The sequence below is a fragment of the Heloderma suspectum genome, chromosome 3, assembly GCF_057233095.1.
Source record: "Heloderma suspectum isolate Gila_16-S chromosome 3, 16-S_ref, whole genome shotgun sequence".
Taxonomy (NCBI): domain Eukaryota; kingdom Metazoa; phylum Chordata; class Lepidosauria; order Squamata; family Helodermatidae; genus Heloderma; species Heloderma suspectum.
The window spans coordinates 287,066,120-287,086,672 of NC_139460.1; the positions used below are offsets into that span (position 1 = coordinate 287,066,120).

The window sequence follows — 20,553 nt, forward strand, 5'->3', positions numbered from 1 at the left end:
TAATTGTTACATTTTCAAGAAGAGGTTGTTTAACCCGCTGCTTCTGCTTCTGGTTTTGTTACAGAATTAAGATCAGAGCTCTACATGAAGTTATTTTCCTTTCCTGCTTTTCTGTACTTTCTCTAGGTGGTGCTGTGGTATAGCAGGATAACTGTTGGGGACTTGTGGTTTGTTTTGCAGTGTCATAAAATACTGGATTGTCCCTGCTCCAACACACTCCCCCCCACCCGGAAAATTGCTTTAAAGAAATACCTGTAAACAACCGTGCATGAGGAATGGCAAATGCAGAATAAAAGCCCCGTCTAGAAAAGCTCATAAACTATATAGCATCACAACAGCAAATGCAAGTTAGGGAAGAAATAGGCAGATCCTATACGGCTGCTGTGCCTCCATTTATTCTGTTGCACTAGCAGAATGGACCACTAGTTCAACAAGAACTAGCAGTTCCTGAAACAAGCAGAAACATTCATTACCAGAATAAGGCAGATCAGTGGAGCTTCTATTTCTGGTTGTTTCAGGAACCACTGGTTCCTGTTGCACTAATGGTACAAGTTCTTATGCATCAGAATTATGAAGACAAAAATTGTTTTAGCAAAAAGCAGATGCCACATAATGTGTGAGAGAAGACAAATTTGATGTTGTGGTAAATGTTGGGTCCGTTTATACCATTTCAAGCAACAGGCTTGTCAAATACAGCAGTGAGTTCTCGATAAGTAAACAAACCTTCATAATTGTTATTGGATGTCGAGCGCAATATAAAAAATAATAATGAATGATGTACTGTCATTACCAAGACCTAGAGTTAACATGAATATTGCCTTAGTCATTAAAAAATATACAAGCTATTTTTCCTTATCTATTGGGGATTTTGCTCCCAAAATTCTTACAAATCAGTTCTCTTATATAAATTGTCACTTGTCAGGTCTATCCAGAAATGTCCCCTGTGGGTTTACAGAGAGCGCATGAAGTTATGTTAAATTGGGCTAAGATAAAATAACTAGTTCTGCGTATCTAAGGCAGCTTTTGGGCTTACATTGCCCAGGCAGAAGCTCAGATCAGCTGCCTGGCAAATCATTTTTCTAAATGCATGTGAGTTGCAAAAGCAGTCTGTGAAAAACCCAACTCGGCCATACCAAATGAAAGTCATTGCATACATCTATACCTAGCCTTTGTTTGCTGTTCTTTGGTTTTGTATAAGCAAGACATCACAGAAGTTTGAAGTATACACTGTAGAAAGCAGCAATCCTATGTCACCATATCTAGCTCTAAATTCTAGAAATTAAAAAAGTGTGATATGATAGACATCATCATGTTGTAAGTTCCTCCACTTCAACCCATGTCATTGGCTGTTGCTTGCAGGGGCAGAGAAACTCTGAACTCAAAGTTGTTATCGCACACGCATTTCTTAGTATCAGACATTATGGGTTGGAGAGTTATGTGGAGCAGAATTCCGCAAACTGGATAATTCTGATGAGATTATTTAGTAATGATGCTTCCTGTAGGGATGGCATGAGAGTCCGAGGAGGGGGTGTAGTCCGACCCCCCCCGCCCAACCACCTGGACCCTGCTCGCCAGGCTGCGAGGGGCTCGCTTGCCTGCTCGGAAACCATAAAGGGCCCTTTACCCCTGTAATGTTGAGTCATCGCCCCTTTAAGGCAGCCATAGACACAACATTAGATTTATAGAAGTAACTGAGCTGTGATTTCTGAGCACAGTGGCGACCCAGTAATGTGACAGACGGCCCTGCAGTGCTTCCCGGGTGGTTGCCAAGCCCTCCCGTAGCTCCCATGGTGGGAGCTAGCATGGACAGGCGGTGATGGCAACTCATTGATCACCCAACAGGGCCAGATGGAGATGAGTCCATCCATCCCTAGCCTCCTGTTTCTCTTCTAGCAGAGAAAAAACAAAAGGCAAAACAGAAATCTTCTGATGAGGAGCGGTATATAAATATTGTAAATAAATAAAATAAAAATAAATAGAATGGGTGTTTACCAATCCCATATGCACACAGGGTTATCTTAGAATAATAAAGGAGACCACACTTCTTCAGTGAAGGAAAGAAAACAGTCTAACTCACAAATATTCTTACATATTCAGTGCAAGCACCATGTAGAGTTTCAAAAGAGTTTGTTCAGACTATTTTGGGTTCCATTACACTGGCAAGAGTGAGAAAGCAAACAAACGTGCTCCCAGCAATGGTGGAAGTTGGGGAGGGGGATGAAGGGGGGGAGCAAAAGGAAGAAATCACAGGAAACCACATTGTAGGCTATGGAGATCCTAAGGCTAGCTGCCATGAATTAACTAACTGTAACACTGCCCCCTTCCAGTAACTTGAAAACAAGGTTGCAATATTCCCAACAGATTCCATAGGTTGAAAGGGGGAAAGCAATTTTCACCAACTCATTCCCCCTTCCTGCAGCCCCATATATCCCAAAAAATCTGCTCTGGGTTTGGGGGTGCAGAAAGGAGAAATAAGTGAGAATTATTTCTGCTCCCCCCACTTTCCTGCAGCAGTGAGGCTCTGCTGGATCCCAGTTCCCTCCATCAACAGAAGGAGTCCTTCAGTTTGTGGGCTAACATCTCTGGATCCAGGCCTATGAGAAAAAGAGAGGAAGGAGGCATGGGGCTGCTGTTTTCAGAAGCAACGGGACAATCTCCATTAAAACTTTGCTTTCTTCTCTCATATTTAAAACATCCTGTGGGGTGATGGAATGGTTTCATGCAGTGCTGTATGCTGCTATTTGAAATGAAGTGAGCAGATGCATTTAGAATTTCTAGGATGCATCCAGAGGTGTCCATGTTTTGAGAGCAAGCCATTTCATCTGTAGATAATGCTATCAATCCTTTCCAATCTCCTTTTCATATAGTAGAGCACAGGCATTATTTTCACTGTGTTGGAGGTAAATTTCTGGTACTGAAAATAGACAGAAGAAATACTGCTCAGACAAGGGTCACTGTTTCCCACAGAGTCTGAAGTCAAAGTTGCCCGATGACAAAGAAAAACAGCCAAGATGCTCCAACAGAGAGGTTGGTATTTGCAGCACCTTTCCTTCCTATTTATCTTAAGGTAGCCTGCAGGAGGGTAGATTAGATTTTGCCATCTTGGTTTTTACACAGGAAAAATACCTGCGGTTAGGAAGTCCAGAGTTTGGTTTTGCATCAGACATAATTGCAGTGATTTTAGTCAGCTGTTTTTGAAATGTTTCCACAACTGTCAGACAGTTCCATGTGAATACTGGCATTTCACACTAGAGGTTTTGCTTTGTTTATTATTATAACATTAAGCCACAATTAGAAATGCAAAAGGTTCACACAAATAAAAAAAAGAGATAGGATTCAGGTCTTAAAGAAATATGGGCTACACAATCCAAAAATAAGTACATAGGTCAATCATATTTTATATTTACTGGTTGTTCAGTTGTGGTCATCTCCAGCCTTCATGCATTATGGTTAGTCTTTGTGCACAGAGCCCATATGCATACAACTTGCATGCACATTGGGTCTGTACACCAACATCAAACAAGGGGTGGAGGGCAGGGTTGGAGCCTGCTGCTGCAATCCTGATCCCCCCCTACTTCATTCATGCACTGATTCTACTCAGTGTAAAAGTAAACAAGAATCCATTTAAATTCCAGAAGCCAAAATGAAAAAAAAACAATACTAGCTTAGCTAGTATAAATTTCAATTAAGAAGCAAGCCATGCTTGCAGAAAAACAAGGCAGGGATAGGAATCATCTTCCTCCCCCAGCACTGGGACTTCTAACATGCAAGGTTAACATTCTTCCTGAAGATAATATTATAGTATAACCATGTTTGCCTTCTGTTTGCAGAAGGGAGCAGAAATATAGACTGTTTTAGTTGTTCAGGTAGTTTTGGGAGCAATCTTATCTATTGTCCCTTGATGTTAGGAAGCCCCTGAACTTGGTTGGAGGCTTCTGAAAATCCAATGCAGGATGGGAGGAGCAGTGGAGGTAATCTCGTATCTTGGCCTCTCCAGTCTCTTCCTCTCCTCACCCACCAAAGGGCCCCTTTCCCCCCTCCCTGAGGTCATTTTCCAACCTTGAAGGCCAGCCAGTGTGATTCATTCTGTGCTGGCTACAAGAGTGTGGGGAAGAGGGGGCGGAGTGGTCTCTCTGACCTCAGAGGGGGGAATCCCCAGTATCATATGCCCCTCAGACAATGTCTAGGGGCCATAGGATTGCTCCCTTAATAAATTAGCATGAGCTTTCATGGGTTACAACTAGGGATGTTGGAGAAATATGCAACAGAAGCAAATGAGTTCAGATTTTCATGAATCCGGCCCATGGATTCTGTAGCGGACCGGCTTGTCCCCTGATGGGCAGATTCTGCTGACTTGCAGACCATTTCTCTAACCTTGCCAAATTTTGCACAAATTTCATCATAGAAAAATACACAAAATAAAAAAAACCAGCCAAAAATGTGCATTCCCCCTACAGGCAAAAGCATTTCAGGGAATTTGTGTGTTCTTGCATGTACGAGAATGTGCAATTATGCATTTGCACAAATGCAAATTTGCACAAATGTAGAAACAAAGAAAAGTCCAATTCCACTGATGGGCAGAAGATGGAATGAAAGGCACTTGACAATCTGTAAAACATAGCTGGAATGGATTTTTTTATACAATACGTACATCCCTAGTTACAACAACTAGGGATGTCAGAGAATTTCTCCACGAATCTCTGGGAGGCCGAATGCCAACGCATTCAGCCCCCCAAAATTGGTGGGGAAATTCTCTGACACCCCCCCCCCCGGGATGGGACTTACCTTGTGCAAATGTCCCTCGCGGCAGAGGGTATCGGCGGCGTTTCTTCCGACCGGCCGCCACCTCCGCCATTTCCAAGTAAAGTTAAAAACAAAACAAAAAACATGATAGGCTACGTAAAGATTTATGTAGTCTATCACGGCTAGATTTTCAAAGTCAGCCATGATAGGCTACATAAATCTTTACGTAGCCTATCATGGCTGACTTTGGAAAAAAAAAAAAGCGCATATGCAAATGGCGACGCCCGTGGGCACCGCCATTTGCGTTCCTTATTTGGGCACGGGTAGTCTATGAAAAGATTTATGTAGACTACGGCGAAAATAAGGGCAACACAAATAGCGTTGCCCTTATTTTCGCCGTAGTCTACGTAAATCTTTACGTAGACTACCCATGCCCAAATAAGGAACGCAAATGGCGGCGCCCACGGGCGCCGCCATTTGCGTACACGCTTCCCCCCCAAAGTCAGCCGTGATAGTCTACAAAAAGATTTATGTAGCCTATCATGGCTGACTTTGAAAATCTAGCCGTGATAGGCTACGTAAATCTTTACGTAGCCTATCACGTTTTTTGTTTTTTTTACTTTACTTTTTTCTTTCGCGGCCGGAGAGGTGGGGCGCTCCCCCCGGCCAGAATTTTGGCAGGGAGGGATGGGCGCTCCCCACCCGCCAAGAATTTCGGGGGGAGAAACGGAGTGCCTCCCCCCCCCGAAAAAAGCTGCGGGACCAGGTAAGGGACTTCCGTCCATCCCTAGTTACAACCCACTTCATCAGATGCTGTAGGTGGAATTGGAGGTCTGAAAAGAGTACAGTTAAACAGGTAGATCTGCAGCAAGCATCCCATTCTCTTAAAGCAGCCATGACAAACACAAGGTGCATTAAGGGTCTTTAGAATATGCATAGAAACCATAATCTGTATTGAGTCCCTGATTAATGCAAATTGCTTTATCATCTCTTGTTTTGCAGTTTCATGTTCCAAAAGAGACCCTGATTTCAATTTCTTTAGAATGCCACCCTGAGGTCCTTGATGGTATCTCAAGATAGTCATCACACATTGCTCAGTAAAGACTGTGAATATGGCCAGAGTCTTGATTTCCCAGTTGATTTGTTCTGTCTTCTCCTGGTGGTTTTATTACTCACTTCTGGCCCAAGCTCTCTAGTATTATGTTCAGCTAGATATGGATGTATCTGTCAGTTTCACTTACTCTTGCATTTGATTTTTTTTTTTTAAATCTTAAGTTTCTTCCATCCATAATATGAAGAAATTCAAGAAATTCAATTGGTAAATTCTTATCAACAATGAACTGACACTAAATCTTCACGCACCTGATCAGTCAAATTCAATAGGTACATACAGCTTATTCTAGTATGAACAGGGCCATGTTGTACCTGCCTGCCATAGAACTGTTAAAGTTGTGGAGCCTGTCAGAGAAAAGAGGTGGCAACCCTAATTCATCATTAACATGGCTGAATACACAGGGATTGAAACCCAGACTTTTAAGAGCTAAGCATGCAAAGCCCTGGGCCTGGATGGAAGAATCTACCAGTTTTGGTTTCCCCCACATTAGTATTTTTGAAATCTCATATTCTTTCCATCCCAATTATGTAGAAATTTGTCAACTTTGGTGAATTCTTATAAAAAACTAAAACAAAATTCTCATCCATCCCTATTTTCAGCAATATACTCTTGTAGTGCAAGGGTATCAGAGAGTTTGAGTGCTCTCGGGATCTTTTGTTTCCATCCACAATATCATGTATAGACCAGAGATTGTCACCTGAAGTTGTAAGTGGGAATGAAACCCCCATCTATACTGAATGTTTACCTCCTGCAGGTTCGCCATGGAGCTTCAGAGCGCTCTGTTTGTGGGTTCTCTCTAATAAAATATCTTGGAAAAAGAAAACCAACTTCCCATTGAAGATAATTGGGTTCAGTTGGAAACCCTGTATGCATACATCTTTTCTTTTACCTTGTCATTTCAGAACTTGATTGTAATGTCTCTTGGTCATTCTTTTCTCTGATAAATGCATGTAGCTGTATGGGTCCATTTAGCATCCAAATCAGGCAGCTATCAGGGCTCCGTTCCACTATCCAGTCCACTCAAAGTCATATTTCTATCCTCTGCCTCTTCTCAATACCTTTCAAGTGCAGGTTCAGTCTGTGCAAACTCATTTCTCAAATCATTTTTCCTTCTGTCAATGTTAAGTAATAGCCACTTTAAAAGCTATATCCACCATTGCTGCTACATCATTTATTTTGGGAGAAACTTCATCTAAATGCTGTTTGAGTGATGGTGATCCCATTGCCCACTCCATTTCCATCTCTTTCTAAAAAGGATTTAAGTTCTCTGAGTGCAAAACAGCAGCCAGTGTTCCCTCAGGAAGGGAACTCATGTTGTCTTTCTGAGGTCTCTGTGGGTTCAGTGCCTACATCTGCTCTTGGGCACGTTTCAGCATCTTGTTCTAGCACACCATCATTCACCTTTAGCTTTTTAAGAAGAGATGCTCCCTTTTCCTGCTGAAGCAAAGCTGGATGTGCATGGGTAATATTATATGGGATAGAAACCAGAGTATAGGAATTAAGACAGAGGTGAGAGCCTCTTTCTGTTGTGGGTCCTGTTCCACTGGGGGTAATGTCTGTCAGGGGCTGCATGACAGCAGTATGCAAGGGTGAAGCCACTGGTGGTCAGGGCCAAAGCCAAAAGTGAGCAGGGCTGCCTCCTCTCCCTCCTTCCCTCTTTCTGGAACCCCTTCTCTCTCACACACACTTCTTTCCTTCCCTCCTCTTCATCTCCACCCACTGGGCTGCCAGGGGAGGAACAGATCGCTTTTGCCAGAGGGCTTTTGAAATTATGCCTCTGTCTGCAGGAGCGATTCCTACATCTGAAAATAAGTAATGAGTGAGAGAAACATTTTTCAGAGCAGCTTCAGACTTTATTCCAATTTGAAAGTAGTACCTGGCATTTCCAGTTCCTGTGCAGGATCTTAATGTCCAAACCAGAAGCAGTATCCAATGCTGCTATACCTCTGCTGAGAATGTTGCAGCAATGGTGTGACGGAAAGCTAGCGTTTCTTTGCCCAACCCTAGAAACAAGCCTAAATGCTCATTTCCAGAATAGGACGGTTCAGTGGAGTTCCCTTCTGGAAATGAGCATTTCCACTCTTTTCCAGTTGCTTTAAGAGGTACTAACTTTCCATTGTGCTAGCAGTGGGTCCTGCTGGCACATGGGCAGTGCTGGATACTGCCCTAGATCTTTCAATTATAACTGTCCTGGGAGCATACGAAAATTCAGATTTGAATATTTATAATGAAGTGGAGGAACAGCAATGCAAGATGGTTGAGTTGTCTGTCTGTCTATCTATCTATCTATCTATCTATCTATCTATCTATCATCTATCAATCATCTATCTATCTATCATCTATCTATCTTGTATAGAAACATTTATATACTATGTTCGGGGGGCCCACAGGTCCTCCAAGGTAGTTCACAACTATAAAAAAAAAGAATCCCAGTACAATAAAAATGGAAAACACTAAAATCATTATAAAATGAACAAAATAAAAACAGCACCCAGCAAACTAACATATAGTTAAAGCTTATTAAAAGCCTGGTGAATTGTTTAAAAGTCTTTACTGCCCATAGAAAAACCAGTATAATCTATTTTGGGAGAAAGTTACATAAATGGGGTGCTACCACGGAGAAATGCCCTCACCCTGGGGCCAGCTTGTCTGGCTGAAAGGGGGGGCATTGCAGGCGGGTGGGGTGACAAGACGTAGGGGCCTCTGATTGGTGCATCCCAGTGGCACCACCATGCAAGGAGGGGCAGGCTGAGCTGCCTTAAACTCAATCCCCCTCCCAATCTCAGTTCTCTGGCTCGACGCAGCTCCCTCCCATCCTCCCCTAAGCAGTGTTGGTTTCTTGCCGGCTGCCCTTTGGGAGCCGGCAAGAAAAATCATGGCCAACTGGCAATCCAAGACTGGAGTCTGCCTCTTTCTTTCTGACCACAGCTGCTCTCAGTGGCCATTTTGGTGTCCCATTGTTGTGAATTGGTTGTCCAGGATGGAAAACAATTGGACAGCACCTTCCTGCTTTTTGCAAGCAAAAAAAGAAAAGAAAAAAGTAGTGGAACAAAATAGGACGAGTGGTGTTCTCCTTTCTGTGATGCAGGAGACAAGCCTGGCTTTGGGCATATCTATGGCCATTCACAGTGCACACATTTTTGTGTTGGCATTTTCATTCTATTGATTTATTTAGCATTACAATACTAAACAAGAAGTGCAGAGAAGGCAGTAAAAAAGGCATTGTTCCCCTTCCTGGAAATCCAGGTTTGCAGAATTAACAGTGGGTGCTAATACTTGGAAAGGACTGTCAGAACAAGACAGGGATCAGCAGAGTAACAGCACATAGGGGTGTGTGTGTGTGTGTGTGTGTGTGTTCATTCTACAAAATCTGGTAGTGCATCAAACACAAAACTCTGAGATAATGTGCCCTCAGATAAAGGAAGCAGGAATGACTGTATAGCCAAACCTAATGCAACTTGTAAACTTTGCTTCCTATAGTACAATGCCTTCAAAAGGCCCAGTGTCAATACTTGGCCCCCACAGTCAGCTGCAGGGTCTCAGGTGCTGGCATGGCCTACCAGCACTGATGTCTGCCCTGGTCCCCCAGGCACAAGCTTACTTGGTGGAGCTGGCAGCAGTGGGTGGCCATTTTAATTTACCATAATGCTCCAGATGTAGCATTGCACTGGGACATTGTGGGAAATTGAATGGTCACCCACTTGGGGGATGGGGAACTATTCAAATTTTCCACCATGTCCCAGAGAAAAGCTACATCATGTTACATTTCCTTGGCCCCCACCTTCCTCATGCACACACGCAAGAAGAGAGGCTTCAGTCTCACACCTTTAATTCACTATCAACAGGTTCATTACAGATGCAAATCCCCGAAGACTCAGGCTACAAAGGAATAACAGCAGGGAATCCAAATGGGAACTACGATATTGCTAGCAGTTTGAACAGGGACTTGCTGGCTAGAATAACTTAGGGAGGGAAACCCCTCCCATCCAGTGATGCTCCCCTACGTCGACCCTCATGCATTGCCAACTGGGTCGACCGTCTGAGCTCCACCTCTAACTTTTCCCGCTTCGCTCTGTGCCACAGTCTAGCATCCCTCAGGTCACGCCCTGCACTCTCCTCCTCCTGGATTCTCACAGTGGGGGGGGGGCGGTGTTCAGGCCCAGCCATCTGGGTGCTAGCATCCTGAGAAGCATGCCTAACCATATCTGAACTGGCTGAGGAAGATGCCTCCCCTGGTTCTTGCTGTTCTCCTTCTGAATCTGAACTGCTAACTATCTCTATATCCTCAGAATCAATCCTGGCACATCAGATACTGTAGGAATGTATGGAAATGAAGGAAGGAAGGGCTTCCTTCTGCCACTGATTCAAGTAGTGATAGAAGTAGTTCTTTACTCTGACCTTTTTCAGGAAAGTGAAGAAGTACATACTTAATTTTAAAGATGCTTTGATCCCATTCTAGGTAATACCACTTAAGGTCAAATACATGTAAGTACATTAATGTATGGGGATGCTTTCCTGAGTACCCAAGTTAAGTGCTTTGTGAAGGTGTTTTTTCAGTCTTTCAGATGTGATCGTTCAATGCCTGTGAGGATTCTCAGTTAAGACTGTCGAGATGTTTCCATTGTTGTCTCCCATTTCTTCAGCTTCTTTACATTTTTCAAACTGTTCATACATTCGCCTGAAATGTATTTGGGATGAAATTATGGCCCCAGTGAAATCAGGAGAGACTTTATGCAGCATTGTATGATGCCATTCCATTTCCTTTTCCTGAGAGAATTAAAGCACCATTTGTGAACAGAATGCTGGACTAGATAGACCCTTGGTCTGATCCAGCATGGCTCTTCTTATGAAAATTGGCCCTAGATTTGCCAGGTATCTGTAAATCTACACTTAATCAGCATATGTTTACTCATAGGCCAAGTAAAACTGTCAGGATAAAAACCCTCATCACCTGTAGCAATTCCACAGCCTCATATTATAAATCTCTTTTTAATTGTCTCACACACAGAGTATTATTTATAATTGTTAGCAAATCTGAGAGGCTGTTGCATGAAGAATGGCTTAAACATGTCTAAATAGCAAACATGTTTGTGTAAGTGCATGCAAACTCACTTCAAAATGATTGAAGTTAATATTCAACCATTATAACTCAATTTTATTTAGATCCATTCACCTGGATCAAGGGTTTTGCCATGAGGATCTGATTAGTTAGTGAATGGAACTTCTTCACAAGTGAATTTCACAGTTTCACAATTAATTTCAAAGGAGGGTCCAGCTTCATAGGCCCAAAGGCTCATGTGCCACCCCCCCCTCCTTTGAAGTAAATGACAAAGCCACTTCTGTAGGAAGTCCATGTGTATCTGAGTGTATGGGTGGCTTTGGATCAGGGCAACTTTACTCAATGGATTTAAATCAATTTATGGACATAGAGTCAAAATAAAAAATAGTTTAGATACACTACATAAGAACAATTGGGATTTAATAAACAAATAAGTCCTTAGTAACTCCTTAGTACCGTATTTAACGTCTCCATTCATAACTGTATAGGGAAGGCATAATTCTGAGGCACTGAAAAGCAATCAACCTTTTCACTCTACCAAAGAGAGACACAGTTGTACTTACTACGTGAGAACAATAGCCACAGCATCATTTAGGACACTTTCACCAAACAAGAGAGTGTAGAGATCTGTATCAACATGAAGCTCATGGAAAATAGCGAGGACGGTCACTAGAAGGAAAAATAAAGAAAATGGGTCTTATTTATATCATAATGACCATTTTTCTGCAACAATTAATATTACTGTTCAGAAAAGTGCACTAAAACATACCATTTCCATTCATTTCAGAAAGAGTGTTACAACAAGTTTCAGTCCCTCAATAGGAAGACGTCCATCCATTTTTCGGCACAATGGATGGCATTATATGTTATATTGGACAGGTTTTGTGTGTTGTTGTTTTACCTGCTGAATCTGTGTTATCATCATCATCTTCATCATGTCATTGCTGTTTTAGATTTGTATTATATTTTATAATTGGATTGAATTGTTGTTCGCTGTCCTGAGTTGTGCATGAGCACCAGAAGGGCAGGATATAATTTTTATATTGTTGTTGTTGTTATTTTAAAAATTATGTCCTCACTTGCTCCCAACAGACGTCCTTCCACCATGAAGGAAGAAAACTGAGGACGTTATTCACCAAGAAGTTATTTTGTGCAAGTTCAACCAAAATGAATGAAATCTGAGCAAGAGCTGTGCTCTGGGCTGGTCCAAGCTATTTTGCGGCCTAAGACAGAGTCACTGCTGCTGCCCGCCCCACCATGGCTTCAGCAACTTCTAATTGCTCCAGATGCCACACAGACGCTCCCTGCTGACAAATCTCACAAGGCTTTGCCGAGTCTCACAAGATTTCCCCAAGCTGTGGCTAAATCTTGCAACACTGTGCAATGACTTGAGAAGCTTGGCCAAGACAACACTTGGGGTGTTATCATATGAGGCTTTTGTCGTGCACTCATGGGGGCTCACTCATGGATGTCTGCAGGTCCTTTTCATGACGTTGTCAACTTCCAGGGCACATCGAGTGGTATTTCCTAGTTATTTCATGTAAAAAAGATCTTGAGATAATGAGCTATTAAAATATCCTGGATTTTCCCTACTGTGTAGAGCCATTGTTGTGCTAGTAAAACAGCCACTAGATGGCTGTTTCATTGAGATCTATGGAACACTGAAAATTAAAAACTTCCCCTCTCAGCAATCACATGGTCGCTGTCTGGGAGCCCACGGTAATTGCGGAAAGGCTCCACAGCGGTAGGACTGCAGGTTTTTTCTTTAATGTAGAGACACCCTTTAAAAGCTCTGTATAAGGCCTTTCCCCACATGGCCTAGCCTTAGTCTGCCTGATCTGCTCTTCAGCTGTGGCAATGATGATGCCTGGCCAGACATGATTCTTTTGTTTGAAGTGCAGTGGATAAAAATAAATAGCCCTTTTGCACAGCTCCCACTCCCTTCAGTGAAGTTTATGTATGCAAACCTACTTGTACATGTTGTCCAAGCTTTTTTCATCATCGATGCTGCTATAGCCCTCCCGTGTCTTGAACCTGGCTCCTAGCCACACTTAATTAGAAGTATGTATGCTTAGCCTTGTAGCTTTTCCCTTCATTCTGATCATGTATTCCCAAATGTAAATTAAAAGTAAGGGCACTACATCACTACATATTGCTATATTTTAGGGCTGTGCACCACTTTGGTTCAAATCCTGAATTCCGAAGCAAATCGACGTGATTTGGACCACTTTGGTCCAAATCCAAAGCAGGTATGGAGTGGTCCAAAATGAGTCAGAGAGATCTGAAGTGGTTTGGATCACACAACTCTGAACCTCAGACAGCCCGTCTGAGCAAATGTAACAACTTGCCAGAGAAGGGAGGGGGAGAAGAGGAGTTGGGAAGGGGGAACTGAGCCTTGGAAAGCGACATCTCTAGGTGCTAGTAGGGCTGAACTTTTAACCAAGCCGTTTGTTTCCTTACTTTGTACTGTTTGTTCTTTGGCTCCCTATCCTTCTCAATTACTATTCCTTCCCTTCCCATTTTTCAACTCTCTATATTCTTATAAAAAACCAAATAATACAAAACAACAACCCCTTTTCTCTTCATTTAGGCTTTAGTGTTAGGGGTGTGCACCACCTTTGTCCAAAGCCCAAATAACGAGTCAAAGCGGGCTGCTTTGGAGGTGCTTCCACATGATACAAGGCAGAACAGAATAACAATGAGCCACTCCGAAGCGAAGCAGCTTTTATACAAAGTGCCTCGTCTGACTTAGTGATCCATTCTGAGCACCCTAGGCAGCCTGGCACCAAATGTATCAACTTGACAAAGTTCAGCAAGGGGTTGAGGAGGAGGGAAGGGAGTAGGAGGAGGAGGAGGAGGGAGGGAGCTTCGGCAAATGGAAACTCTAGTTGCTAAATCAGGGCTGAATGTAACCCACCAATCTGCAATCAGTGAGAGTGGTGGAGGAGGGGAGAAGACTGAATAACTGGAGAAAAACAGCTGAGTTTCAGAGACAGAGTTCATTCTGGTGGTGTTACCTAGGGATGTGAGAACCCACCCCTGTCCAGGTTCTCTGGATGCCCCTCCAGCCCCTGCTCTGCTCGCCAGTCCCTCTGCCTCCGTTGTGATGGCCATGTTTTTAAAAAACGTGAATGGAAGTCTATGTGCATATAGACTTATAGGAAAAAAGTGCTGTGAATCTTGTGTATATGGGCAATTCACAGCACTTTTTACGTATAAGTATATGCGTGCACATAGGCTTATATGCAAAAAGTGCTGTGAATTGCCCAGGCGGCAGCAGCACAAGGCGCAGCGCACGTCCCCGCCACTTTCTAGCTGTCTCCTCCTTGTGAGCAGGAGACGACTAGTGGCGTGTGTGTGCGCAATGCACCTCCTCCTCCTCAGTCGGTCGGCTGTCAAGGACATCCAACCTTGGTGTTTCCACCAGTGATTTACTCCCTCAACTGACAAGGCACAGTGGGATCTTGAGGCTCCAATTCTCCTGGTTTATTCCCTTAGGAAGAAACTTAAGAAGAAACCGGACACACTTTGCACAAACAAACAGTGTGTGGCCAAAGCACTAGACCAATACATATAATATGAAGCAGCATCACATTTGCTGATTTTCCAAGACACTTTGCCTGTTGCTTGTTTTCTCTTATAGGGATGTCAGAGAATTCCACCACGGATCTTGGTGAGGCCGAATGCCAGTGCATTCTGCAGCTGCCATTTGCGTCTTCATTATAGCTGTGATAGGCTACGTAAATACTTACGTACCCTATCACGGCAAAAAAAAAAAAAGTGAACGCAAATGGCGGTGGCTACGGTGGCCGCCATTTGCGTTCCCTTTTTTTTGCCATGATAGGCTACGTAAATATTTACATAGCCTATCATGGCAAAATACAGGGATGCACGGCAGCCACCATTTGCATCCCTGTGCAGGTTGCCCAGCGGCTGGATGTCTGGCTACAGGTAGCCCTGGCCGGCGGCTCCGTGGAGTTGCCTTGGAGCGGAGCCGGCCAGGGAGAATTTCGGGGGGAGGGACGGAGCGCCTCCCCCCCACCGTGAATGTCACTCTTCGAAAAGGTAAGTGACTTTCGTACATCCCTACTTCTGTACATCAAATGACCATAAGAAGACTATGATCAGGCTAGGCTAGATGCATTTTTTAAAAAATGTTTGCTTCATCTTATCCTTCTGGGGAAAAGGGATGCCAAAATGATCAGGGGGCTGGGACAACTCCTGTATAAAAGGCTTCAACGTTTGGGCTATTTAATTTAGAAGAAAAGCAAATAAGAGGGAAGGTTTACAAAATTATATGGACTACAGAAAGTGCAGCAGTGCAATTAATAAATAAGCCCCACTGAGTTCAGTCAGTGTAATTTTTCCAGGTAATGTGTATTGCAATTTGCCCCCAAAGGAACGTTTAACTTTTCTTTCTTCCCTTAATGAGAGCCTCAGGTCAGTGGCAGATTCAGGACAGACAAAAGGAAAGTACTTTTTGCACTTCAACCCCCCCCCCCCAGCCCCACACACATACCAGAAATTAGGGATAGTGACCTCCTAACTGTCTCTGATTAGGATCTCTAATCCCCTGTATGGATGACAGGTTGTTGTTGTTGTTGTTGTTGTTGTTGTTGTTTTTTAACACCTTCTTAGTTTCTGAGAAAAGGAAACTTTATGCATGGCTAGCACAAAAACTACTGGACCAAACTGTCTGAAATTTAGCAAGTTCAGTTACTGCCATAGGGGCTGCCAGGTGCCCAAATTACATGCACTTCTGTAGAAGCATTGAAGAATTATAGCTCTTTGTTTTGAGAGATTTCCTTGAAAAAAGCAAATTTTACAGCACAAAAACTACTAGGCCAAACTATCTGAGGCTTAGCACGTTCTGTCATCTCTATTGGGCCTGCCAGGTGCCCACATTTCATTCACTTCTGTGGAACACTGAAGAATTAGCTCTTTGCTTTGAGAGATTTCCTTGAAAAAAGCAAATTTTACCTGCACCTAGCACAAAAACTACTGGGCCAAACTGTCTGAAATTCAGCAGTTTCAGTCATTTTCATAGGGGCTACCAGGTTCCCATATTTAATGTATTTATCATAAACACTTAAAAAGGTTATGGTCATTTCGGTATTCCAATGCAAGTCAATGGGAAATGTAAAATCCAAATAATTCGGATATCCGAATCTCAATTCAAGTCTGAATATGAAATGAATCAGATTGGGTCTGAATTGGTCTGAAATGAATCAGGGCAGATTCAGAAGATCTGAATTAGCCTCCAAAGTGAAGGGGGGCCCAGTGCATAGCCCTATGTGTATTTTACATGTTTGAGTTGTATCTTTATTAATTCGTGTCCTATCAACTTTCAGGTGACCTCTTCCCTTTTACAGCAGTTTCATACATTGCATCTTCTTGGAGGAAATGGAAGGAAAACAGGAAAACTGAGCAATTTGCACCTCCCATACTCCTGCCCCACTCAGCTACCACCACTACTGCTACCACCAACCTGTGATTCCCACAGTGCTCTTAGGGCCAAACTACACATGATATTAAATGCGTCTTTGCATTTAACATGCAGATTCTTAATAATGCAAATAGCATCAGCTGGGGTGATGGATAATCAGTGGGATCACGGTAGGATTAGAAGGGAAATGTAACCCTCTTCTAAGTTGTAATTCTCAGAAATATAACATTCTGCCTTTAGTTAACTTGCAGAGGAACTCTACCAAGGGAAGTTGTGTGTTCTAGTAGCTTGGCTTCTACAAACTGTATTTTGCTCATTCTTCATCTAAATTCACTTAGTCAATCTCCTTCTGCTGTTACTGTAAGGAAAGCCTGCTATTATATTGTTCTTGCAGATCTCTAAAGAAGAATATCTATGTCTACATTCGTTCACTCAGTAGATAAGTATTTATTTTTCCACCAGGAATTCATTGTAAAGATTTCTAATGATTTGTAGGTTTGGAAAATTACACAGTATCTCAATGCATTTGCTTCACTGCTACTCACTCTGGTACATAATTGTGCAATTGACTATATCCCCATAGTAAAGGGATCCCAAGGTTTAAGATTGCCTCCAGGGTTCCAGGTTAACATCTGACATTTCAGCATGGGAAACTGCCTTCTCTTCTACTGAAACTATTGGTGTTTGCAATGATTTTGCAATGATGATTTCTTTCTGAGTGGAGGGAATTTTAGGAATGCCTTCTTCAGCTCATAGGCCTAATGTTAGCATTCATAATTTACAAACTACAACTCATATGAACTGAAGAACCTGGATGTACCCATGTTAGAAGCATTATTTCCCAATATTATGAATTGGCTTATAAGGTCATGGGGTAACATTCCTTGTTGCTTGCAGAGAAGGAATTATTGTAATCATCTATGAGGTGGCAAAGAGGACAAGTTCTTTCTGAAATTCTTGTTGCCGTCTATCGCGCTCCCTTTTTGCCCGTGATTATCACATGGCTCAAACTCGCTTTGAGATCATCAAACTCATGAGGACAAGCTATTTATTTCTATTATATCATATTAATTTTATTTTTTAGTTCCCCTAGTAACAAAAAGTTATCTGGATGGAATACATGGAATACAAACCTTCCTAACTTTAGTCGTGAACTGCAAAATGGCATCTACAACTGCAGCATGTTGTCTGTTGAACCCTGAATAGCATTGGAGACAGTATGCCTCTGTATATATGCTGCTGGGAAGATGGGCAGGAGGGCGCTCTTGCACTCATGTCCTGCTTGTGGGTTTCCTGCAGGCAGCTATTGGCCACTGTGGGAACAGAATGCTGGACTACAGAGGCCTTTGGTCTGATCCCGCATGGGTCTTTTTATGGTCTTATGAATATGGAGTTCTGGCTTCATACACAGGTGTTGACGACTTACCTGATTTATTAACAGGGTTCTCTGTGGCTCCCTGGCATGGCTCTTAATATCAGCCTGTAGAGTAGGGATGTACGAAACACTACCTGGCTCTGCGCCGGGCAATCCGCGGTGGGGGGGAGGCACTCCGTCCCTCCCCCCGGAATCCTGCCCGGCCAGCTCCGCCCCGTGGCCAAGCCGTGGAGCCACTGGCCGGCTCCGGCTGCCTGCAGCTGGACATCCGGCTGCTGGGCAGCCCTGCAGGGACACAAATGGCGGCTGTCGTAGCTGCCGCCATTTGCGTCCCTGTATTGAGCTGTGATAGGCTACGTAAATATTTACGTAGCCTATCACGGCAGGGGGAAAAACCACAGCATACGCAAATGGCGGTAGCTGCCGCCATTTGTGTACACTGGGTTCCCCCCCCCCCCGCTGTGATAGGCTACGGAAATACTTACATAGCCTATCGTGGCCTCCACAGGGATGCAAATGGCGTCCCTGCGTTAGCCGTGGCTATGAAGAGGAGGAAGCAAATGGCGGCCGCAGGATGGGTAATTTGCTGTGCCAAAATACAGCATGATGCAGCACTCTACTTTTTTCTCCATAGAAGTGAATGGCAGCCATTTACCTTCATGGGAGAAAGTAAAAGACTCAGGGACAATATTGGAATGATGGCCTATCCTGCCCTTTGACTCTCATGACAAAATGAAATAACTTACAACTATCAAACCGCCTTCTCCCGAGTAGTCTCATTTATATTAATGTGACTACTTTGGAATAAAATGTTTAAATTGTTGAGCTTCATTATTTCATCTTCTATTTCATATCCTGTACTGACTCATATCCGCAGATACTAAACGTAGCATAATCAATTACTACCCAAATCTAATATATTGCCTTGTAAAAAAAATGACAGGCGAAAAAGAAAAGAAAAAGAGTATGTGTAGTTTCCAATGCCAATCAATCTTATTCCACAAACCAGCAGTAACTCATATTAGTTTGTTTTCCTGGCAGATTCTGTTGAAAGGGAATCCAGAAACTGTAGCTTGATAATAATGAGACTGATATATAGACATATATGTGAAATATACAGAGAAGGTGAGATCAAAACAAAGATAAATTATACACTCTTTCTCCAGCCCCATGATTTAATGCTCTTGATCTCTTACTTCGCATGGGCTATGCTAAAACAGGTGGTATACTCCCATAATAGACTTCCTCCCTGCTTCAGGAATCATCATGCAATAATTGGATGATCTCCTTCAGCCCCTGTAGGCTGGTGGAGAACCAAGTATGCTTGAACTTGATGAAATTTTCCCACATCAAAGCTTGGGTCCCCTCCTGTTCTTGCTTCTGACCTTTTTTTCCTTTTTGTTCGAATGGGAAAAGTGCACATTTCAAATAGGAAAAGTGTGCATTTCCATGCACATTTTTTAAAATGCACACTTCCCCTCGCCCATTGACTAAGTGTGAAAATGCATATGGAGGGGGGAGGGTGAAATGTGCATTTTAAGTGCTCATTCTTTAAAAAATATATATGCATTTTTGGAATGAGATTGCAAGCTTGGGAATGTGCCATCATTTTTCGAAAAATGTGCTCCCTTTCATGCGTTTTATAGCCAACAGGGCAAGTTCTGATGATTTGTGAACTGAAACAAAACTCTTGTATATATCCCTAGCCTTGTATCATACACTGGCCTTGTTTGAACCACTTTGGACAACGTGGGAAATGAAAAGTGTTCTATGTTATCCTTTAGAATGCTTTCTATTGGTGTTTGTCAGCCAATTCTCTCCTATTCCCTAGGATGAGGCAGAGGAGGGGGCGGGGGTTCTTCAAGTGCACTGGCACAAATAACTAGTGAAATCAATGGGGCTTACCACGGGATTGATTTGTAAACCTACAATTAAAAACACATACCATGTGACCAAAGCAGCTGGCATATTCTCTTTGAGCCTCTGATGATAACAAGGTTAAAAATAATCTGCCATGGCCAACAGACCTTGATTCAATGACAAGTGGGAAGGAAACAAGACAAGAAGCTTCCCAACGAAACCAACCATGTCAAACAACCCTTGCGCTAAAAATAACAGTTCTCGTTGTAATTATAGATTCCTGGCACTGCTAATCAGCCATCCTTCTCAAGGCTTAGCTCAAGAAAGAAAACATCAATAAAATGCTTTAATTACCAACCTATTTTTCTCCACCCTATACAACTTATAAAATATTTTCCAGCTGTTTTGAGTGACTTGAAAAGAAAAACAACAACAGGACAACCCACATCAACCATACAGCTGTAACCATAGAAACTCCAAATAGAAAAGAGCATTTTGATTATCAGCCCAAATGAAGGTAAGAGAGTTCACAAAGCCTTGAAACAGTTCTGCTTCAGCAAACCTCTGTTGAGGTTTTTCCTGCCCTTTATGCCTTAAATGGTAAAGTGGGGGGAAAGGGACAAGTATGCAAAGTATTGTTCAGATTACAATGTCACTATACCTCAAGAATGCTGTTATTATAAGCAGAACTGGTACAGCCTCTCCAGGACTGTATCAGAATACAAGTGGGAGAACTGTGTTTGAATTGAGTTTGAATGTTTCCCCCCTGTAGGAGAAGCTCCACAAAGCTTCACCTGGCAAAATTAGCATGGTGGGCAGTGTGGGGGAGATGAGGCTGGAAGTCTTCTCCAAGGCACAAAGCTTTCACAAGTAAATAAGGATGGCAAAATGATAACAGATGACAAAGAAAAGGCAGAAGTGCTCAATTCCTACTTTGGCTCAGTCTTCTCCCAAAA

The 20,553-nt window shown here is 42.9% G+C and overlaps 1 protein-coding gene across 1 annotated transcript in view; it reads right to left on the reverse strand.

Moving 5' to 3' along the window:
* SLC9A9 (solute carrier family 9 member A9) overlaps window positions 1–20,553 on the reverse strand; it is a 458,836-nt gene that overhangs the window by 303,260 nt on the left and 135,023 nt on the right. The window contains exon 6 of the mRNA XM_084847219.1: window positions 11,480–11,585. Within this exon, the coding sequence (XP_084703345.1) occupies window positions 11,480–11,585 (106 nt within the window). The remainder of the gene's footprint in view (window positions 1–11,479; window positions 11,586–20,553) is intronic.